The 20530-nt window shown below is 30.0% G+C and overlaps 1 protein-coding gene across 1 annotated transcript in view; it reads right to left on the minus strand.

Annotated features, from left to right (window-relative positions):
• LOC136974089 (probable phospholipid-transporting ATPase IA) overlaps positions 1-20530 on the minus strand; it is a 166618-nt gene that overhangs the window by 48600 nt on the left and 97488 nt on the right. Inside the window, 11 exon segments of the mRNA XM_067268884.1 lie at positions 906-996; positions 1162-1209; positions 1726-1812; positions 2015-2067; positions 2155-2239; positions 2321-2390; positions 2507-2556; positions 2636-2718; positions 2806-2917; positions 4201-4255; positions 12563-12729. Of these exon segments, the coding sequence (XP_067124985.1) occupies positions 906-996; positions 1162-1209; positions 1726-1812; positions 2015-2067; positions 2155-2239; positions 2321-2390; positions 2507-2556; positions 2636-2718; positions 2806-2917; positions 4201-4255; positions 12563-12729 (901 nt within the window).

The following is a 20530-nucleotide window of genomic DNA, read 5'->3' on the forward strand; positions in this document are numbered from 1 at the left end:
TATTGCAAATTTTATCTATTTCTAATAAAGACACACACTTGGATTAGAATGGAATAGATTAGATTGGATTGGATTGTCATCTGATGACATATCATCAGATGACAATCCATTTTAATAATGTTTTAGAGATTGGTTATATTTGTCAGGTTTTGGAATGGGGGGGATGGTAATGGTGGGCCAAAGTTGATTGTATTTAATTTTAAATTATTTTTTGTTTATATGTAATTTGTAATATGTTTAAATTAAAGTAATTGTTTTTATATTTATAAAAAGAGGAAATTTTGACATGATTAGTAAATCTGATCATTTTTTTAAATCAATGTGACATACTTTTTTCTGGCAACATTGGGTATGATGCAATCTGCTTTCTCATCTTTCACTCTGAGAGTTAAACTAAATACTCAAAGGTGAAACCGTACTACACTACTACATTATTGCACACACATTACTACTATATATAGCAAACTATTTATTCCTTAAATTTTTTGATATTTCTAATAAATTTAGTATCATTGACATTCACAATAATAATGATTAAAAAAAATTCATTTTTACCATTATTACTAACTTTTTATAAATGCAATATAAGCATAATAAACAACTTTTATAAAAGCTGATACCAAGAGTGAATACAGTAATAACTCTCTCAGATAAAACTAACAACTTTAAAAGCAATTATATAGACATATATAATTGTTTTAAATTTATTAATTTTATTATATATATTTAAAACTTTTCCAAATTATCTTTATAAAACTATTTCAAAATAAATGTGGTAAATAATTTTTTCTATGGTAAACTTGTAACTTTCATTACAGCCATCCAATACATACTATACAGTATTTTAACTATTATAAACAGTAACATATAAGTAGCATAATTAATAAATTTAATTAATTAATTACCAATATTAATTGCTGTTTCTTGTTTATCTCCAGTTAAAACCCAGACTCTTATATCTGCTTTTAATAAATCATTAATAGCTTCAGGAACACCCTTTAAAAAATTATTTTAAATCAAACAAAAGTTACAAAAACCAATTCAAGTTTTTTAATTAAATTCAAAGATTAAAATTTTTCAAAATTATCATCTAAAAATTAAACTTTTGATATAGTAATAATTTCTTTTTATTATAAAATATAAAGCAATACTAAAACATACTTCTTGTAACCTGTCTTCAATGGCAGTCGCGCCTAGAAGAATCAAATTCTGAAAAAAAATTTTAAAAAATGAAATTAATGTATACATTAAAAATTCTTTTTTCAGTTATTTGAAATGAAAATTACCATAAAAAGAATATTTTTAGTAATTTATATATTTTAAATAAATTCCCTGATCATCAAAACTTTTAATGCATTCATATATTAACAACAAGACAACCCTTTAAATAAAAAATCTTACTGATATTATTTAAAATTACTGTTTTTTTTTTCCAGTATATAAAAGAACATTTTATAAAAATCTGTTTATACATACTGTTATCATTTTTCTTACTTTTACTTATTATAATAAAAATTTATTGTAGAGAATCTAATTTGTTAATGCTGTCTCATAAACTTGAATGTAAATGTGAGGAGACTACAATATTATTTCATAACAATTTATAAACTTTATTCTCAAGCTGATTGCAGAAACTAATTAGATAAATATTTCAGACAATAATTAACCTATTCCTTTAAAATCGATTATTATATTATTAAATTGTATCATCTATATAGTACTTACTGTTTCAATTAATTGTGCAGCATCTTCTATTTTTTGTTCTCTATATTGCATAGAGGTACTTGCTTTAAAATAAGTGTGCTTCCATTCCTACAATTAAAATTTACTTTTATTTCAAAATAGAAATTCTAAAATATTTCAAATTTTGTTCCTATATATTAATTTTAAAAAGTAATATAGGAAAGTTTGCATAGTTATTTGAATATCTTGTACTCATAATATAATGAAATTAATCTTTAATGTAAATTTTTAAATAGTAATTAACAGAATTCTACATCATTCAAAAACAAACCTGATAAAACTCTTCTGAAACTTCAGAAACTGCACAGCATAATGTCCTTAATCCTATATAACACAGATATTAGTAAAAAGTTCTGCAAATTAATAAAGTAGTTTGGAAATTAATTTCCAAATTAGATACAGATATATTACCACAAGTTGCAAATTCTTTTAAATGCTGAAGAGTTGTTTCTCTGGATGGTTGATTTTCTTTCATTCTTTCATATATCACAGTATCCTTAATTTTAAATGCTATATTTTAATATCTCAATAACAGTCATTCTTATATGGAAATATATTCAAATATAGATATACTTACTGCTCCTTTACAGTATAACTTAATTTTTCCATTTTGATCTCTTATAATAACAGACATTCTTTTTCGATTACTAAATAATATAAAATAGTATTAATAACATAATCAGTTTAAATTTATTAATTTAATTTCCTAATATTCTATGTTTTAACATTAAAATTAAAGACAATTTTAAATAATAGATTTTACCTAGTAAATTCTAACACATTGAGAACTTCAAACTGCTGCTCTGTACCCATCTGTAGAAATTATACATTAATGAGGTGGTTATATACTTCATATTTTATAAATCATATAACAAAATATTAATATAATTACAGCATTTATCATCACATATTCAGGTGTTCTGGTTGTAAAAACAAATCCACAATCTTTAGCACCTTTCACTAAAGCTCCCTCATCTTTTTAAAAGATATTGTTAATAATGTGAAATTCAGAAAATAAATTTACTATTCAGTTATAATAAAAAAATATCTTTAATATTTTACCTGGTGAAGCTGCCTGGTAGCAAATTTCATGTGTTCGTTGATCTAACTCAGGTACTACAGTATGACATACTGCCATTAACGTGAAAAATTCTTTAATATATGGAGCTGTTGGCTTAATTAGATTATGAACTTCAATTAGAAATTTGTTTATTTAAATATAATTTAATTTTTAAAAAATATTTTTAAAAAAGTGAAATCAACAAATTTAGTAATTGCATTCACTAATTTTTAAAATATTAACTTTGTTTCAGAAACATGTAAAATTTTAAATACAAAATAATCAATATCTACTTTTACACACTAACCTATTATCTGTATTATTTAAATTATATTTCTAAATAAAGCACTGTCCATTTCTAAATTGTAAAATAATTATTCTATTTATATATTAAATACAATAATAAAAACTGCAAGACATTTTAAGATTTAGTTGAAAAAATTACTAAAATTTGAAACAAACTTTAATAAATGAGATTCAAAGTTTTATCATTTTATATGACAGTTTCTTTTTAATCTGAAGATCAATGAAAACATAATTATATATAATAATTAACTTTGCAATGTGATTCTTGATTTATTGTAAATTTCTACAATTTGAAAAAATTATATTTTATATAAATGTTTTATAACAACAACTGAGATGAAATAACTAATACAATTATATTAATAATAAATTAAAGTTAATGGAAGCAATAACACTTTGTGACAAAATTTAATAATGAAAAATCAAAAATGTTCTCTATTACATATCCTAAACATGCTAATTTAAATACTTGAATATTTCATTTTAAAAGAAATCCATATATTATATTTAATTATATATTTGAAAATTCAACATAAAAATTGTTCAGAAGTAATTTCAGTTTAATCTGGAAATTTTTTTTTAAATACCCTGCAAATACATTAACTAAATAATTTGAGTGAAGTTTTCTCAAATAATTTTAAGCTTTCTAAATTTTATGAAATCATTATTACGTGAGAGCTGTAAATTTAAAATATGTGGATAAAAGTAAGTTAGATGTAACAGTTATAATTCTACCACTTCTAATTTTTATATCTGCTTAATCAAATTACATTTTCTCTAACTAAATTAAACATCAATTCTTCAATCAAAACAAATTTCATTGGAAAATATAATGTTTCTCTACAAGAGAAATTCATCATATAAACTGTAATAGTAGCAGTAATAAATTTATATTTTATCATCATATTCTAACTCCAGAGTGGGTAATAAAAAATCTTCAAAAAATTTTCTAAAATCAAAATGATAAAAACTTTAAATTCTTCTGTATATAAATAGTCATTTACATAAGAGGATAATTATAATTACATATTACAAAGGAAAAAACTTAATGAAGTATAAATTAAACTGAAATTATTTTTGTTTATACTCACATGGTTTTCTCTGATATTTTTCAATATTTCTGATTTATCAAATTTTTCAGTTCCCCTGTTAATAAATTTAAAAAAAATCATCATGTAAAATAAATTACATTTATATAAATGATCATCTATTATTAATTTTTTCTACAAATCTTAATTTTCAAATATTAGAAATTAAAACATATTTATCATTTTAAATTTGTTAGCATCTGATTTATTCAATCAAATCTTTGAATGTTAAAATAAATAAATAAAATTTATTTTTATGTTAATACACACACACACACACACACACACACACACATTCATATACTTATATATACATACATATATATTTTTTTAAACATATAACACAGGTCTGCAAGTAAAAATCTGCATAGGATTTTTATACATTTTCTTATAGATTTCAACTTGGTGAAAACGAAAAAAAAATCCCAAAAAAATTCCATCTCGTCAATTTTTTTTGTTACATGCAAGTTTTTGTTTGTATTTTGCATAAAACTCCTAGTTAACTTAAAATTTAGTATTCTTTTTTTTAATTTAAAAAAATGGCCTTAAAACAAACACTTCTCACATTAATTCTATCAATTATAGCTGGACTTGGCAATAAATAAATAAAAAATTGTTGAAAAGTGCTGAAGAGAAGTAGTGCTGAAGAGAGTAGTGGTAGGGGGAGGTGGGTTAAGTAGTTTTAGCGTTAGGAGGAAGGTTGCATGATCGCGTAGAAACAGGTTAAAAGTTGATAGTGAGTAATATTACTGGTGAGGTTGAGCATGTTTTGACATGTTATCTGGGATACTAGGAATAAATATAAACAACCTGCTGTTGGATTACATCATGTTTCAACAAGCTAAATAAGTTCAGTATCTCACTGGCCATCTAATGCCACACTCAGTTTATATCCAGCATTTGAACGCTACTGTGCTTGTATTTTTATTTCTGGAATAGGACTTGCAGAGATTGTGTAATTTCTCCCGACAGCTTCTGTTATGTTTGTGATGAATACACAGTGAAAAGTTAACAAAGAAACATAAGTGAGTTTGTGAAGAAACTTTATTTTGCATATTTCAAATTGAAACTTGAAGATCAAGACAAAGCATGGGTTCTGCATAAGGTGTGCAGAAGATGTGAGAAAGATCTTCATTTGTGGTTTAAGGGTAAGTAAAACTCATTTTGTTTTGGCATTCCTATGATATGGTGTGAGCAGAAAAATCACACAATCAACTGTTACTTTTGTTCGGCAGATTTTAAAGGATTTAATACAAAAATTAAAAAGAAAATATTTTACCCTAACCTTAACTCAGCTATTTGTCCAGTCTCCCATGGTTCTGAAATACCAGTTTCACAGCCACCTTCTAATTTAGATGACATCCTGAGTGAGTCAAAGGATTCAGACACATTAGCTTCCCCAGGATGAATTTAAATCAGACTTTTCTGTTGGCGAAGGACCTCAACTTTTTCTCAGAGTGAGCTCAATGACCTAGTAAGAGAGTTAGGTCTTTCAATAGATGTAGCCGAATTGCTAGGATCAAGGCTAAAAAATAAAAACCTGCTATCATCTGGGACCTCATTTTCATGGTACAGGCATCGAGAGAGAGAATTTACTCAGTTTTTCTCCAAAGAGGGAAATCTGGTTTATTGTAATGATGTTCATGGGTTCATGAAGTGTGTTGAAATAGAATATGATTCATCAGAATGGCACATATTCATTGATTCATCTAAAACTAGCCTCATAGCAGTCTTGCTGCATAATGGAAATGTATTTGCATCTCTTCCTATGTGACGCTCGGTTCATATGGGAGAAAACTATACTGACTTGGCTACAATTCTTGAGAAAATCAAATATCAAGAGCATCAATAAATGGTTTGTGGAGATTTGAAAATACTAACCATGTTATTGGGTCAGCAGGAAGGTTATACAAAATATCCTTGCTTTCTTTGTTTATGGCAGGGATGGGCAACCTTTTTCTACGTAAGGGACGCATTTCAAAACTTTTGAAGTGACGCGGGCCGCACACAAGAGAAAAGAGGGGGGGAACTGTCGGTAAATCACAATTCTTTATTCATATATAATTATAAATTAGCATAGGTATACTTAATATAGCTTCTGGCACCAATCTAAACGTAATATATCGGAAATATTTGGTTAAATATCAGTCACTGCTAGTTTTAAATTAGTTTTGATGTGTCTGTTAGCCGGTTTCTTGTTTTAATTTTTACTAAATTCATTGCGAAAAAACTTTTCACAAATATAAGTTGTAGAAAATAACGTTTGAATTTTTGTCGAATATCTCATTAAGCTGGGAAATTGATATATTTATTCATACTTTATGCCACGCGGGCCACAAAAAATATTACTGCGGGCCGCATGCAGCCTGAGGGCCGCGGGTTGCTCATCCCTGGTTTATGGGATAGTAGAGCGAGACAGCTGCACTAGACAAAAACTGACTGACCACCACAAGACAGTTTTACCCCAGCGAGAAAAACATCAATATGACATTGCTTCCCCAGAAAAAGTGTTATCATCACCTCTTCATATTAAATTGGGGCTCATAAAGCACTTTGTCAAATCTCTGCCAAGAGATGGGGATTGTTTCAGATATCTGTGTTACAAGTTCCCAAAACTGTCTGAAGCCAAGTTAAAAGAGGGAGTTTTCACTGGCCCCGACATAAGAAAACTTTTATCTGATCCCCTCTTTTTGGAAACAATGGGAGAAAAGAAAAAGAAGCATGGGACTCTTTCAAGAATGTAGTGTATAATTTTTTGGGGAATACTGAGGACCCTGACTACAAAACCAGTGTACAACACATGCTGGCAGCATATGAAGCTCAAGGATGCAAGATGAGCTTAAAAGTTCATTTCTTACACTCCCATATTGACTATTTTCCTGAAAACTTGGGAGCCTACAGTGAAGAACAGGGTGAAAGATTTCACCAGGATGTCTGCGATATCAAGAGACACTACCAAGGAAAACAGAATGTCAATATGTTAGTTGACTACAGTTGGATGCTCAGTCGAGAAACCAGAGAAGGAAATCAGAAACGAGTTTTGAGAAGCATCAAAGAGAAGAAAAGGTTTCATAAGAAAAAAGAGCAGACCTAAAATTGTGTTTAAATATCAGAAACAATTTTTTGATTAGTTGCAAGAAAATATAATATATTTAGTTCATTGTAATAAATAAAAGTTTTTATCAAAAATTTGTTTTTATTTTGCAAAAAACCTATACGTGATGGGATGTTACGGAAGTCATTTTTAGAATCTTCGATCTTTAAAACAAATAATTCAGCAAAAATATCCCATGCAGCTGGAAAAAATTTTTTTTGCAGACCTGTATAATCCAAATAAATTTTGCCTATTCTGTTACACTATAATCTTTCTAATCGTATTTTTTCAATTACAGACAACAAGTTCTCACAAGTGCTGCAGAACTGTTTCTACTAATGCCTCTCTGATACTAGCAGAGCTCCTTCCTTTGCCACTATGTATTGTAGAAAAGGTTCTGAACTACTGCATCAGAACTAAAAACATCAAGACTCAATCAACAACAGTCTCTACTTCTATCTACGGCTGTTCAAATGCTACCACATTACCCTATCTCTGATCATCACCCTGTAAACAAGGTTATCCCCAGGGTATATTTAGTGTCATCTGCTTCTTTCATGGATAACCATGCAGACAATATCTACACAGATGGGTCTAAAAGACCCCTTCGTGTTGGCTCAAGTATCTGTATCTTCCTCCAAACTGACATTTTTGCCTGAAATATATTAGAAGGTACAGATACCTCCCACATGCCTCCATCTATCAAGCTGAAGAAGATGCTGTCTACTAAGCTATTCAGTGGGCAACTTCACTACCAAACAAATCTCTCTCTATCAACATTTATAGTGATTCTCAGTCTGTCCTAAAAGCTGTATTAAATCCCAATTGCAATAGCAATAAAATCACATATATCCAACACTTTATTAAAAATCTTGTAAATAATATAACTTTTATATTTGTTCCTGGCCATACTGGCACTACTAGAAAATGAAAAAACCGACTTTGAGGCTAAGTCAGCTGCAAAGGACACTGACTTGGACTACACTCACATCCCTCTCTCATGTAGCAGCCTTAAAAATTATATTCATGACAATGTTATGCAAAATTGAAATCAACAATGGTTGAGCAGTAAAACTGGTAGAATAACAAGACTTTATTTTCCTAGTGTTGATTGCAGATTCTCATCACCATTTAAAGATTTAACGTTTGCTACTACTCAACTACTTACTGAGCATGGTCATTTTCGAAGCTACCTGGCAATGTATAACCAGGCAGAAACTGCCTTCTGCTTTTGCTCTACAGTAAACCTTGACACCATCGACCATATGATTTATCATTGTGTAATTTATGATCAACATACTTATTCTGAAATTAGAAATCTTTATGCTTGGTTTTGGGTGTCCACTCAATAAGCTTGTTCAGAAGCCACTGTTTGATGCTTTTTACAATTATGTTCAAAAAATATGGAAGATAAGATTATTTACAATTACTAGTTTTACATTTTAGTTTTCATAAAAAGCCGAATACTAATTTTATGTTTACTTTGTATCACGTACTTTGGTTTATGTATTCTTAGTGTTATACACCCATAGAAGTGATGCACTTATTCTAATAAAAAAAAAAAAAAAAAAAAGAGAGAGAGAAACCACCACATGGCCTTTCTCCCATGATAAAAATGTGTAGAGCATGAGTCTGCTAGAGTTATTATTTAATCATGTCACACCTGATGGTGTTAGTACAACGAATGTTCTTAATAGAAACCACCAAATTGAAGCCAAATTCAAAACTCCACCACAAAAGGAGATTTAAAAAAATAAAAATATTACGTAAGACGAGATCTATTGCCCCTACCCAAGTAAGAAATCATAAGAAATTCTTGAACTCCACCCACCCCAAAATACCTTACATTATGGACAGCCCCTAAGCAATAATGCAATCAATCCTTCATTGTTAGACATTAAATTTTAAAAAAATTATTATGATCAACCTAACATGTAAGATGTATGAATATTTATTTACTGTTTATGAAATTATTTGTGATACATTTAATTTAAATATCTTAAAATTCCATGAAAAGAGAAAAAAGAAATTTTTTTAAAAATAGGAATAATATGTAAAACCCAGACTTCATTTGTTATGATTTTATTTGATCTCATGGCATGCATCAATGTCCAATTAATAACTGATGCATCCAGAAAGTAAGTACCATTTATGTATATCTCCTGCATGTTGACAATATCAAGGTTGTGCATGAGTAGTTACTTCTGCTCAAGAACAAAGCAACCAAGTGAGGTTTGTTTTTCTTGTTCACACTGAGGATCACTAAGCATCAGTTACAATGTTCAAAACAATTGAGCAACCACCAGTTGTGAAATATGATCAATAATTAGGTTTTTGAATGTAAAAGATTGTTCAACCACACAAAATTTATTAGCAAATTTATAGACTAAATGTGATAAGTGAAGGTATGATGAGAAAGTAAATTAGAATGATTAACAAAGAAGGGACAACATTCACAACAAAGAGTGTAGTGGCCACCCATATCTAATCAATGGAGAATTGCTGCACAATGTTAAAAAGATGATTAATTCTGATAGTTTACAATTTCTGATTTGTCTCTACAATTTTCTAACATTTCAAGATCTTAGCTGCATGAAATTGTGACTAAACACTTGCGCTTAAAAAAGCTGAGTTTGAGATGGGTTTTTTTATAATGGGCAAAATTAAGATGGGCAAAATTAAGATGGGCAAAATTAAGATGGGCAAAATTATAACAGACATTCACAAAACTAAACGCATGGGGTCAGCCTTAGAACTTTTGTAGTGGTATGAAGAGGAAGGAAATGGATTTTTCGAAAAGAATTGTCACTGGTGACGAAACATGGATTTGCCACATGATACCAGAAAGCAAATAACAATCACTGCAACATCCAGAAATGGTTTGATTCACAGGCAGCAGAATTCTATGAACAGGATATCTTCAGTTAGTGCCAAGATATGATAACTGCCTCAATTTGTATGACAATCATGTTGAAAAGTAAATTAAGCTATGTATAATTTAATGGTAATTAAATAACTTTTGTTTCAATTGCCTATTTTTTTTAAATAGCCAAATGGTACTTACTTTCTGGAAGCACCTCATAATATATTGTTTGCTAAATGATAATTATTAAAACAACAAAGAGGTATTTTTAAGTGTGTATAAAAAGAAAGGTAAGAATATTTTTCTACTATTTAAATTTTCATTTTAATTCCATAAATTTATTAATCAACAACAAAACAAAATTATGGAAAAATATGAAATTTATATAATATATATGTTATGGACAAAGTGATTAATCGGGCATTATGAATAATGACAAAAAGGGCGCACAGTGTGATAAATATTGATTCATTTATCAAACTGACCAGTCATTATGAATATTGCTACCCTCTAGTCGGGTAAAGTGATAATAATACGTTGAGGAGTGATCATCCGACATACGCTAGCCAAGGAATGGGCAACCTGCGGCCCGCATTCATATATTTTGCAGCCTGCGACGCATAAAATGTGAATAAATATATCAACTTCCCAGCTTAAGGAAGTGTGCAGCAAAAATTCAAACGTTATTTTCTACAACTTATGTATGTGAATAGTTTTTCCCGCAATGAATTTAGCAAAAATTAAAACAAGAAACTGGCTAACAGACACATTAAAACTAATTTAAAACTAACAGTGACAAATATTTAACCAAATATTTCCAATATATTATGTTTACATCAGTTCCAGAAGCTAAATTAAGTATACCTATGCTAATTTATAATTATATATGAATAAATAAGTCTGATTTACCAACATTTTTTTTTCTCTTTCTCTTGTATGCGGCCCGCATCAGTTCAAAAGTCTTAAAATGCGACGCTTACATAGAAAAAGGTTGCCCATCCTTGCGCTAGCCAATCGGCACTCAGTTGCGTTTGTGTATCGTGTTTAGTACCGAATTTTAAATTTGCTTAAAAAAAACTCCACTTATTTCATTTAGAAATATTTATTTTTTGTGAATTATTTCAAAGTACTATTAACTGATATTCTTCCGGTAAGTTAGAAGTAACTTCCATTTTTGACTCTCACTTTTTCTATCATTAACAAATACACTGATTTTGTAAAAATTTAATTGTTTTCACCCTTTTCTGCTATTAACTCGTTTAATCGGTTGTTCATGTCACTTAATGATTCCTCCATGATCGTTACTTTTGTCAAAGAAAAAAGATTAACTACTGGTCACGTAAATTTAAATTCGGTACTAAATGTGTGACAGACGAAAAGACGAAGGTGTTAAATCAAGACTTTTTCAAAGTTTTTCTCCACCATTTTTATCAAAAGATCTGTAGAAACCCATAAAAATTATTTCCCACGAACTTGCTTCCTCGTTGAGGATGACCCATCTAGTTAGATGTATGCCACCAGGAACTTTTAGAAGAAATTTACGTATTGGACACCCGACCCTCATGGAAAAAACCCGAGTGAAAAAATAAAACGAACGAACGATGACAAATCCAGCAGTCGTCATTTAGTTATCGTGAAAGCAACCCTGAACCCTTTCAGCCATCTTCCGAACCGGGAATTATACCAAGACCATAGTGCCGTGCGGATTATCTTGTGAACTGTTCCTTCTAATTGTGAATCTCCGTGGACCTTATCATCTCAGTGATACCCAACGACGGCTCCAAGACTCTCTAAGGTATTTATCAACGCGCGAATCGTTTGTAAACTCTCTCTCTCCGCGTATCTAAAAATACGTCCGTAATAACCATGCGTCTTGCTGTAACGTTGTTATACTCCCTTATTAAAATTAGCCTTGTTACTTGGCTGGTGTCTTGAGTGACTCACTTCCTCGGATCTCCTACCTCTACCTCCACCTCCACCGTAAACGTACCCACTCACTCGCGACCGCTCGCGCGACGGAAGAACTCTGCATCGCGATTTCCGAGTCTCGATCGACTCGGTGGTGTCACATCCTGACGAGGGGTCAAAGAGACTCCAACCCTCCAGTCGCAAATGCAATACACATGTGCAACTAAGATGTAAGTTCTGATTGGCTAGCGTATGTCGGATGATCACTTCTCAACATATTATCATCACTTTGCCCAACTAGGTGGTAGCAGTATTCATAATGACCGGTCAATTTGATAAATTTTTGAAATTTATTACAATGCCCGATTTTGTTAGTCATCATTCATAATGCTCATATTAATCACTTTGTCCATAACATATATATTATATAAATTCTGTTTCAAAATTACAATTATTACTACTATTAAGTATATTCAAAATAATTAAATACTAATTCTTACCCATACATAATTCCAGCAATTGAACATCGTTTAAATTCCATAATATTACATGTCAATGTTCCTGTTTTGTCAGAAAAAATATATTTCACTTGGCCAAGTTCTTCATTAAGATTTGATGTTCGAGCCATAGCAGGTGTATCTGTTTCTTCATAATACATGTTGTTATCCTATAAACAGACAAAGCAGTTTCAAAAAATTATGAAAAACAAAATTACAAACAGCATATTAATTTTGGTGAGTTATATTTGTGAATAGATCTCTATATAATTAGAGTTTTTACTAAAATAATAAATTGATACCCAGTCAAAGCATCTAAAAAGAAAAACCATTTTCAGAAAACCTGGAGTATACAATAGACCCCTATAACACAGTAGATATGTTCTGTTTTGTACGAGTCACTTAGATTTTACAAATTTTGTCATTGCTTAAGCTTTGTTTTCGTCACGGAGCGGCTCATCGAACGGAGCGCATTTCCTGATAAGTTATTCTTTCTGCGAAAAATTCACTAAACTTTGGAGACATCATTAATAGAAACATAATTTTTATGGCTGTTGAATAATAAATGTTTTTTAGTAGGTCCACTGCTCATTTAAACTCAATGGTTTGTGCAATGTCCACTACTGGTCCAGATTCGACCAATCCTGTCGAAACACAAGTTGGCCATGACAATCTGTCTCATTCTTTTACAGTGTTATATGAGCCTCTTTTAGCGTGTTATGTGAACACGATTGCAATTTTTCTGCCATGTTATACGAATCCATCTTATATGAACCCGTGTTATAGGGGGTCTACTGTTTTCAAAATAAAGATAATTTTAATGCTTTGATGTCAAATCTAAAGTTAACTCTGGTTAAAAGAACTATAACAAAAGAAAAGGATTTTGATTTACTTTAGAGCATAAGACAGAAGTTTCTGAAATATTTCCATTTAAAAATTAAACATTATTTTAGTCAGGCATAATGCTTATTTAATTGCATCTGCAATTCTCAGCAATTTTCTATATTCATTATTCATAATATTTTGAAGTTGTTGAATTATAACCACATTATTAAACATAACAAAGAATTATTTAAATATGACTGACTTTTTATTAATTTATGATACTTTTTAAATGAAATTTTATCATCAAAACATTGTAATTATGTTAAAAACATTTATCATTGTTTTATTATATACATAGACATCGCCTGCTTAATAGCAATGTAAGGAGTAAATGTGCGAACGTTATTTTACATTTTTGGGCGTTATTTTTTAGTTTGTTATTTTTCTTTTTGGGGGTCTTTTTATTTAAGGACAAACTCCTAAACCCTCTTGTGAAAAAATTCAAAAAGCAGATACAACTTTGTATCTGTGACTGTCCCATGACGCAAATCAATGTAAATTAGCTCAGTGCAGCTCCACACTGCTCTTCAAATAAAAGATGGATCACCCACTACCGTGGGTGGTGAAATTCTTAACGATGACTGTTGGTGACACGTCAAAGAAAAGTGATTAAGCGGAAGCAATGTATACCATTGTTGAGTATTTCTTTTGGGATGGAGATTGGATCTTAGCTTGTATTATTATAAGAAATAAGACTTTCATTTGTTTAATTGTTTACTCCTTTTTTTTGTTACTTGACTAGTTGACATTTTTGAAAATTATACTAACTTTGGTTATAATTAATCATTTGTAATTATTGTTCAACCTAATAAATATCTATCGTTGATTTCTTTACTTAAGTGTTTTAAATTTATATATTTCTTTTGATTCTCACAAAATCCAGGCCTGGTTCTTTTAATTAAATTTGAACCCTAACTTGTGTGACCCCGCCTTGTTGCGTCACATGGTGAGTTGCAGCAATAATCTATTTTTGAAAATTAGACATTCTTCAGCACAATGTTAGCTGAGAGCTTATTTCTCATTATTTTATATAAGAAAAAGTATAATGCATTACAATATCAATTCTCTCACTTCTCTAAAACTCACTAACTAAATTACAAAACCATATATAAAATATAATATAGTGTCTACACATAAGTTATAAATTATCATATTAGAATATAAAATTATTAATAAATTGCTTTCTGATCCCTAAACAATTAATATGGTTGTTAACAAATAGTTGCTTTGAATACAGTAACATGTATGATGGTCTGCATTACAACCATTACATATGACATAAGGCATAACAAAAAAACAAAATTTTACAATAAATAACAAGGAATAAATCATAACACATTCTTAACTAACAATGTCTCTATCACTTCATTAATAACTGATTGAGTAATTGATTAACTACTGTTAGTGACATAGTGAAAGTTCAACAAATAAATCTGTTCACATTGTCCCAATGAAAAACTTTTCATTGATGTCTGGTTGACACTTGCTGTCAAAGTCCAGACATAAACATGAACTTGAAACATTCCAAGGGAAAACGCTAAAAACTTGTCTATGAAAACTGTCAATGAAAACTCTCAGGGAAAAACTGTCCATTTGGTCTTTGTCCCTTCATTTTAAGGGATTCAGTTGGTCCAATGGCAGTCCAATCCAGAGACTGGATCAGAGGCTCACATCCAGGGTCCACCTCAGTCAAGACAGATGATCATCTTGATGACAATGTATCACACTAAGCTGACCTCTCTGGAAAAATGGAAGCTCCCAAACAGAAGACAAAATCACTTTGTCTCTGACATTTTGTTAGGCTTTAACAGACATTACAAAAACATATTTAAGCTTTCTGCTATATAAAGTGTTAGCATAATATAACACTATGATGCCTCTTCCAGTATCGTTATACTTGAGACATATATTCCATTTCTTAATAAACAAGCATGTGTAGACATTTTGAAAAGTAACCTAAAATTCTGACCAACTGTATTTGGAATGAAATGTTCCTTGCATAACATTTTGTTGAAAGAGTTGTATTAAATTTTTAGGATGTAGATAAATTTTTCTTATATAAACATTGGCTTTAAAAATATATTGAGAGAACAAAAGTTACATAAAGTTTCTGTAACTCTTCATATTCTACTGGAAAAATATTAAGAAAGGATGCCTATACATACAGACAGTAATTAAATAAAAACTGAAATTTTTGTGCACTTGCATAATTATTAAGAAAAAAATCTGTAACTTCATAAAAAGCAGATTAATGTCTATTACAATTATACAAATTATATAACTGGAAGAAGATTGTAAATAAACTATATGATTTTAAAGTAATTTGATATTTACTTTATAGTAATGCAATGTATAAATCAGTGGTAGGCAAGCAAGAGTTCAGTGGGAGCCAAAATGTAGGTTTTGCAAAATGCATGGGAGCCGCAGTTCTGTACTGTCATGGCGGATAGTATGGAAAGGCGCACAATTTTATTATATAATATAAATATAAGATAAAACAAATATTGAATGTTTTTAATAAACATTTTCACACAATTATAAAAATAAAATTGTAAAAATAATAATAAAAAACAGAAATTAACACTTTCAGCAAGAGCCACATTTGTCCATGTCTGGTATAAATATAAAATTCAATATGTAAACATTTAATTTCCATAATTTTCTAAATTATTTAAAATTTTAAAAGATTGACCAGAATGATTCAAACTTATAACTTCTTTTTAACTTTATTATTAATTAATTAATTATTTAATTAAAATATTACTGCTATGATAATACATCATAAATTAAATAGTTACACAGCTTGAAAAATAAATTATTTTACCTATTTTCCAAGCTATATAAATTTATCAGTAAATTTATTTTCTATGGTTAAGAACTAAAATAACATGTGAAACTTGAATATTCTTATAACCTAAATACTAAATTTTATTGTAATTAAGATTTCAATTTGTACGACAATTTCACAAAATGAAAATATGAGGGGAAATCAAAGTAATACCACTTTATTAATAACAATTTGTAAGTATTGTTAGTTGTAACAAGAAATGAGTGGTCTGAAGCAAGAGCATTTTGGCTACACTGTCTTTGAACAGCAGCTGCCACCTAGTGTGTACATATGAATGAAGAAAATGGCATCAACACTGAGTTTATTTTCTGTGTACAATGGGTAAGAAACTGTCAGACATTCATGCTGAAATGATGAGTATTGTCTGAACACCTCCAATGTCCACAGATGATACAAAATGTTTGGACAATGTCATCAATCTGACAGATAAGCCTCATTCTAGATGTCCATTAAGTGTCACTGCTCTGAAAAGAGTTGCTAATAGAAGAAGCATTACAAAATTCACCTGAAGAGTTTGATATTTCTTTTTATACAGATAACGACATTGTGGTTGAAAAGGGATATAGAGAAGGGAACATTGGGTATAGAAAAGTCACTGGAACCCATGAAATTGACAGAAATGCAAAACTGTTGTCAGGATAATAATGTGTTCAGATCATTTGAAACACCAAGAAAACCAAGTCATCAAAAGCATTATGGCTGGGGACAAGTTGTGGATGATAATGTCAAAGCAACTGTTCAAAACTGGCTTTATTTGCAAGAAAACATTCTACAGGTCTGAAATGTTTAATGTCATTACACACTGAGACAAGTTCTTGAATCAGTATGGTTCCAATGTGAAGAAGTAGACTACTAAGAATACAATTTTTTTTATGTTCACTCATTTCAAATAAAGTCAACTCCTGTGTATAAAAAAATTTTAGTTGTTAAATTCATATTATAAAATCAAAAAGTATTTGAAGAGTGAATATATTTTAATGATCATTTTTAAATTTATTTATTACTATATCTTTATACAGGGCACTCTAATCTGAATTTAGTTTAATTGTTCAATTTTCTGTTAAATTTAATTTGACCAAAAACAAAAGATAACCACATATTTAAAAATATAACAAATTTGTAAAATTAGTGTATTACACATTTTAATGTAAATATATCTACCAAATATATTTAAAAAATTTTTTATACTATATATCTATTTCTTCAAGTGTGATCTAAGGATGAGGTTAAGGGGGAAATCACTCCTTGAAAATAATTTTTGTTGTAAACAATATTATAGTATACATTAGGTGATTGGTTAATGAACATAATCCATTCCAAGACTTTGTTCGCTATCCGAATTGTTTGTTAACCAATTATCGATTTACCATAGGTTTTTATGGGAATTTGATTAATTTATTCTGGAGACTCCAAAAAACAAAAAATATATACTTTCTTATTACATTTATTTATATGTAATAATAAAAATACATATATACACAGTCTTGCAGTTTTATTAGTCATGTTTTTTCCGTTTGTGGGGGTTAAAGAATCTGTCTAATGTTATTTGCTTTTCTCTCTTCAGAATTTTCCAGAAGTAATTAATATCATTGTAATTGTAGAGATCCCCAAGCCTATTAACCTCAACCTGGTTTGGATGCCACTCTGAGACTGTTGTTCTGACATCCTCCCACTTCTTCAAAAGATGTTTAAGAGCATACATTGGCATTAATCCTCTTTTTCAGAAGAAAACATACCTCGCAGAGTTTCTTGGTGTTCTTCATTCAAGAGTTCTTGGCATTCTTCTGTTGTCAGATCAATTTCAGGTTCCATTATGAGCTTTTCAATGTTCTTTTGTTCAATGTTCAATGTTCTCAGATGTAATTTTTGTTATTCTTTAGTCTGCTTGAGTTTTCTTGATTATACAGTATCTTTATTGGATAAGATTGAACTGAGGCCTACTGTAGACCTGTTCAAGCCAAACTGCCCAGCAACATCAGTCATCTTCTGCCCACTCTCTACCTTTGTTATTATACTCTCACCTTTCGAAAATAAAAACCGATGCAAAACTTAACGAGTGCCTGCCCGACAGTCTCATGAATACTATAAAAAGTTCTTTGTCAGAAAAATAAAATGCTGTTGGAATTACAAGGAAGAGTTTCAAAGTTCGGAGGAATACTATATGATCAGTATATACCGGGTTGAGTGTTGATGTTGACGTCTTCCGCGCTCCGAGAAGTTTCAAATTGTTGCCTGAAGACAAGGGAAGACCAATCGGTATTCATAATTTAATGTTGCTTCTTCTTGTGTTTATTCTGTGAGGTGTTCGTTGTCCGAATATAATGGTATGGGTAAAGAATCTTTCGCAAAAGTGTTTGTTATCTGATTTGTTCGTTAACCAATCACCCACTGCAGTATGATGTGAACACTATAAATATGTTATAGATTTTGCATTCTTGTCTCTTATAAAATAGCATGCCTATTAAAACAAATGCTAGAAACTAAGTTTTCAAGATGTCTTAAAAAAATAAAGCATAATGGCAATAAAACTTTCTGTAATAATCATAATTTATAATTAATATTTTATGATTATTGAATATATATTTACAATTTTAGCCATTACTGATGAAAAATTTTCAACATGTTTTATATATTGAGGCAGATTAACTTCACGTGAAATTTTTAAAAAATTTTCTTGTAAATTATAAATAATTAATATTGTTTATTTTATTATATTAGGGGAACCAGAAAGTAATATCGTTTCTGTGCATGTCAATATTTGTTTATCATTCATCAGCTCATTGTGTACTTCGAAGCTGTGCCAAAGACATTTTAAGATTAAAGTAACTTGCTTACTTGTAAATAATTAAAATCTTAAATTTTTTTTTTGCCATTTTGGGTGAAATGGCCAGCCAAATACCAGAAGAGATACATATCTGGCATTGTATGCTTTTTGAGTTTCACAAGGGTAGAAACATAGTAACACAACAGTTGCTACCAAAAACATTTGCAATGTTTATCCAAGTACATTAGATGTTTGTAAATGCCAAAGGTGGTTTTCTAAGTTCAGATCTAGTAATTTTGATCTTTCCTACTTGTATCGATCAGGAAGACCAACAACTTTAGGCAATGACATGTTAAGGACAGAAGTGGAAGCAAATCCGTGTCAGATAATCAAGGAACTGTCAAACACTCTTTTGCAGCAGATTGGTAAAGTATGCAGAGCAGGTGTTTGGGTCCTGCATAATTTGTCCAAAGAAAACAAAGCTAACTAATCCACCACATGTCACATATTGCTTCAACAACACAATACAAAAGGGTTTTTTGATTGCTTGATTAGTGGAGATGAAAAATGGTCCTCTATGATAATCAAAACACAAAAGGCAGTGGCTCTCACCAAATGAATTGCCACGAAGCACTGCTAAGTCAGATTTACATCCCAAAAAGGTGCTTGTGTGTGTTTGGTGAAGTATTCGCAAAATCATTCATTTTGAAGTGTTGAAACCTGGACAAACTGTGAATGCAGACCTTTACTGTGAACAATTGGATCAAGTAAGTCAATCTTTAATTGAAAAGTGTCCAGCAACTGTCAACAGAAAAGGCATTATTCTGCAATATGATAATGCAAGATCGCACTGCGTGAGACGAACCCTGGAAAAAATTAATGAATTGGGGTGGGAGCCCCAATATTCACCCGACATTGCACCATCAAATTTCCATTTATTCCGATCGCTATGTGACAAAAAATTTGAAAATTTGGATGATATCTAAAATGCCATTTCCAGATATTTTGCTAAAAAATCAATTGATTTTTATCAATCCGGCACTGAAAATTTGCACACTAAATGGCAAAAGATTGTTGATAACAAGGGTGATTACACCATTGATTAAAAATAAAAACAAGTTAAAAATTTGTTTGTTTGAATTTAATGTAAAAAAATGACATTACTTTCCCGTCCACCTAATATAAATTAAAAATTACATTCTAAAATTTGCTCTCAAATCCATTATTTATATATAATAAATATATAATTATTTACAGTCATTCTTGATTTCTAATTTTTGTAATCCTGTGATTCAATGGTTTCCAAACTTTCTGTATCTCCACCTCCTCTTTTGCAGAAACAAGTTGTTGTGTCCCTTCAATTTTCATAACTATCTAATTTCATAAATACTGTCCTTATAATTTATTTTAATGCCTACAAAACAATATACCTTATTAAAGTATAAAGTATATTGTTCACCAGGGCACAACTGTT

The sequence above is a fragment of the Centruroides vittatus genome, unplaced genomic scaffold (genome assembly GCF_030686945.1).
Source record: "Centruroides vittatus isolate TY-2023 unplaced genomic scaffold, ASM3068694v2 contig_341, whole genome shotgun sequence".
Taxonomy (NCBI): Eukaryota; Metazoa; Arthropoda; class Arachnida; order Scorpiones; family Buthidae; genus Centruroides; species Centruroides vittatus.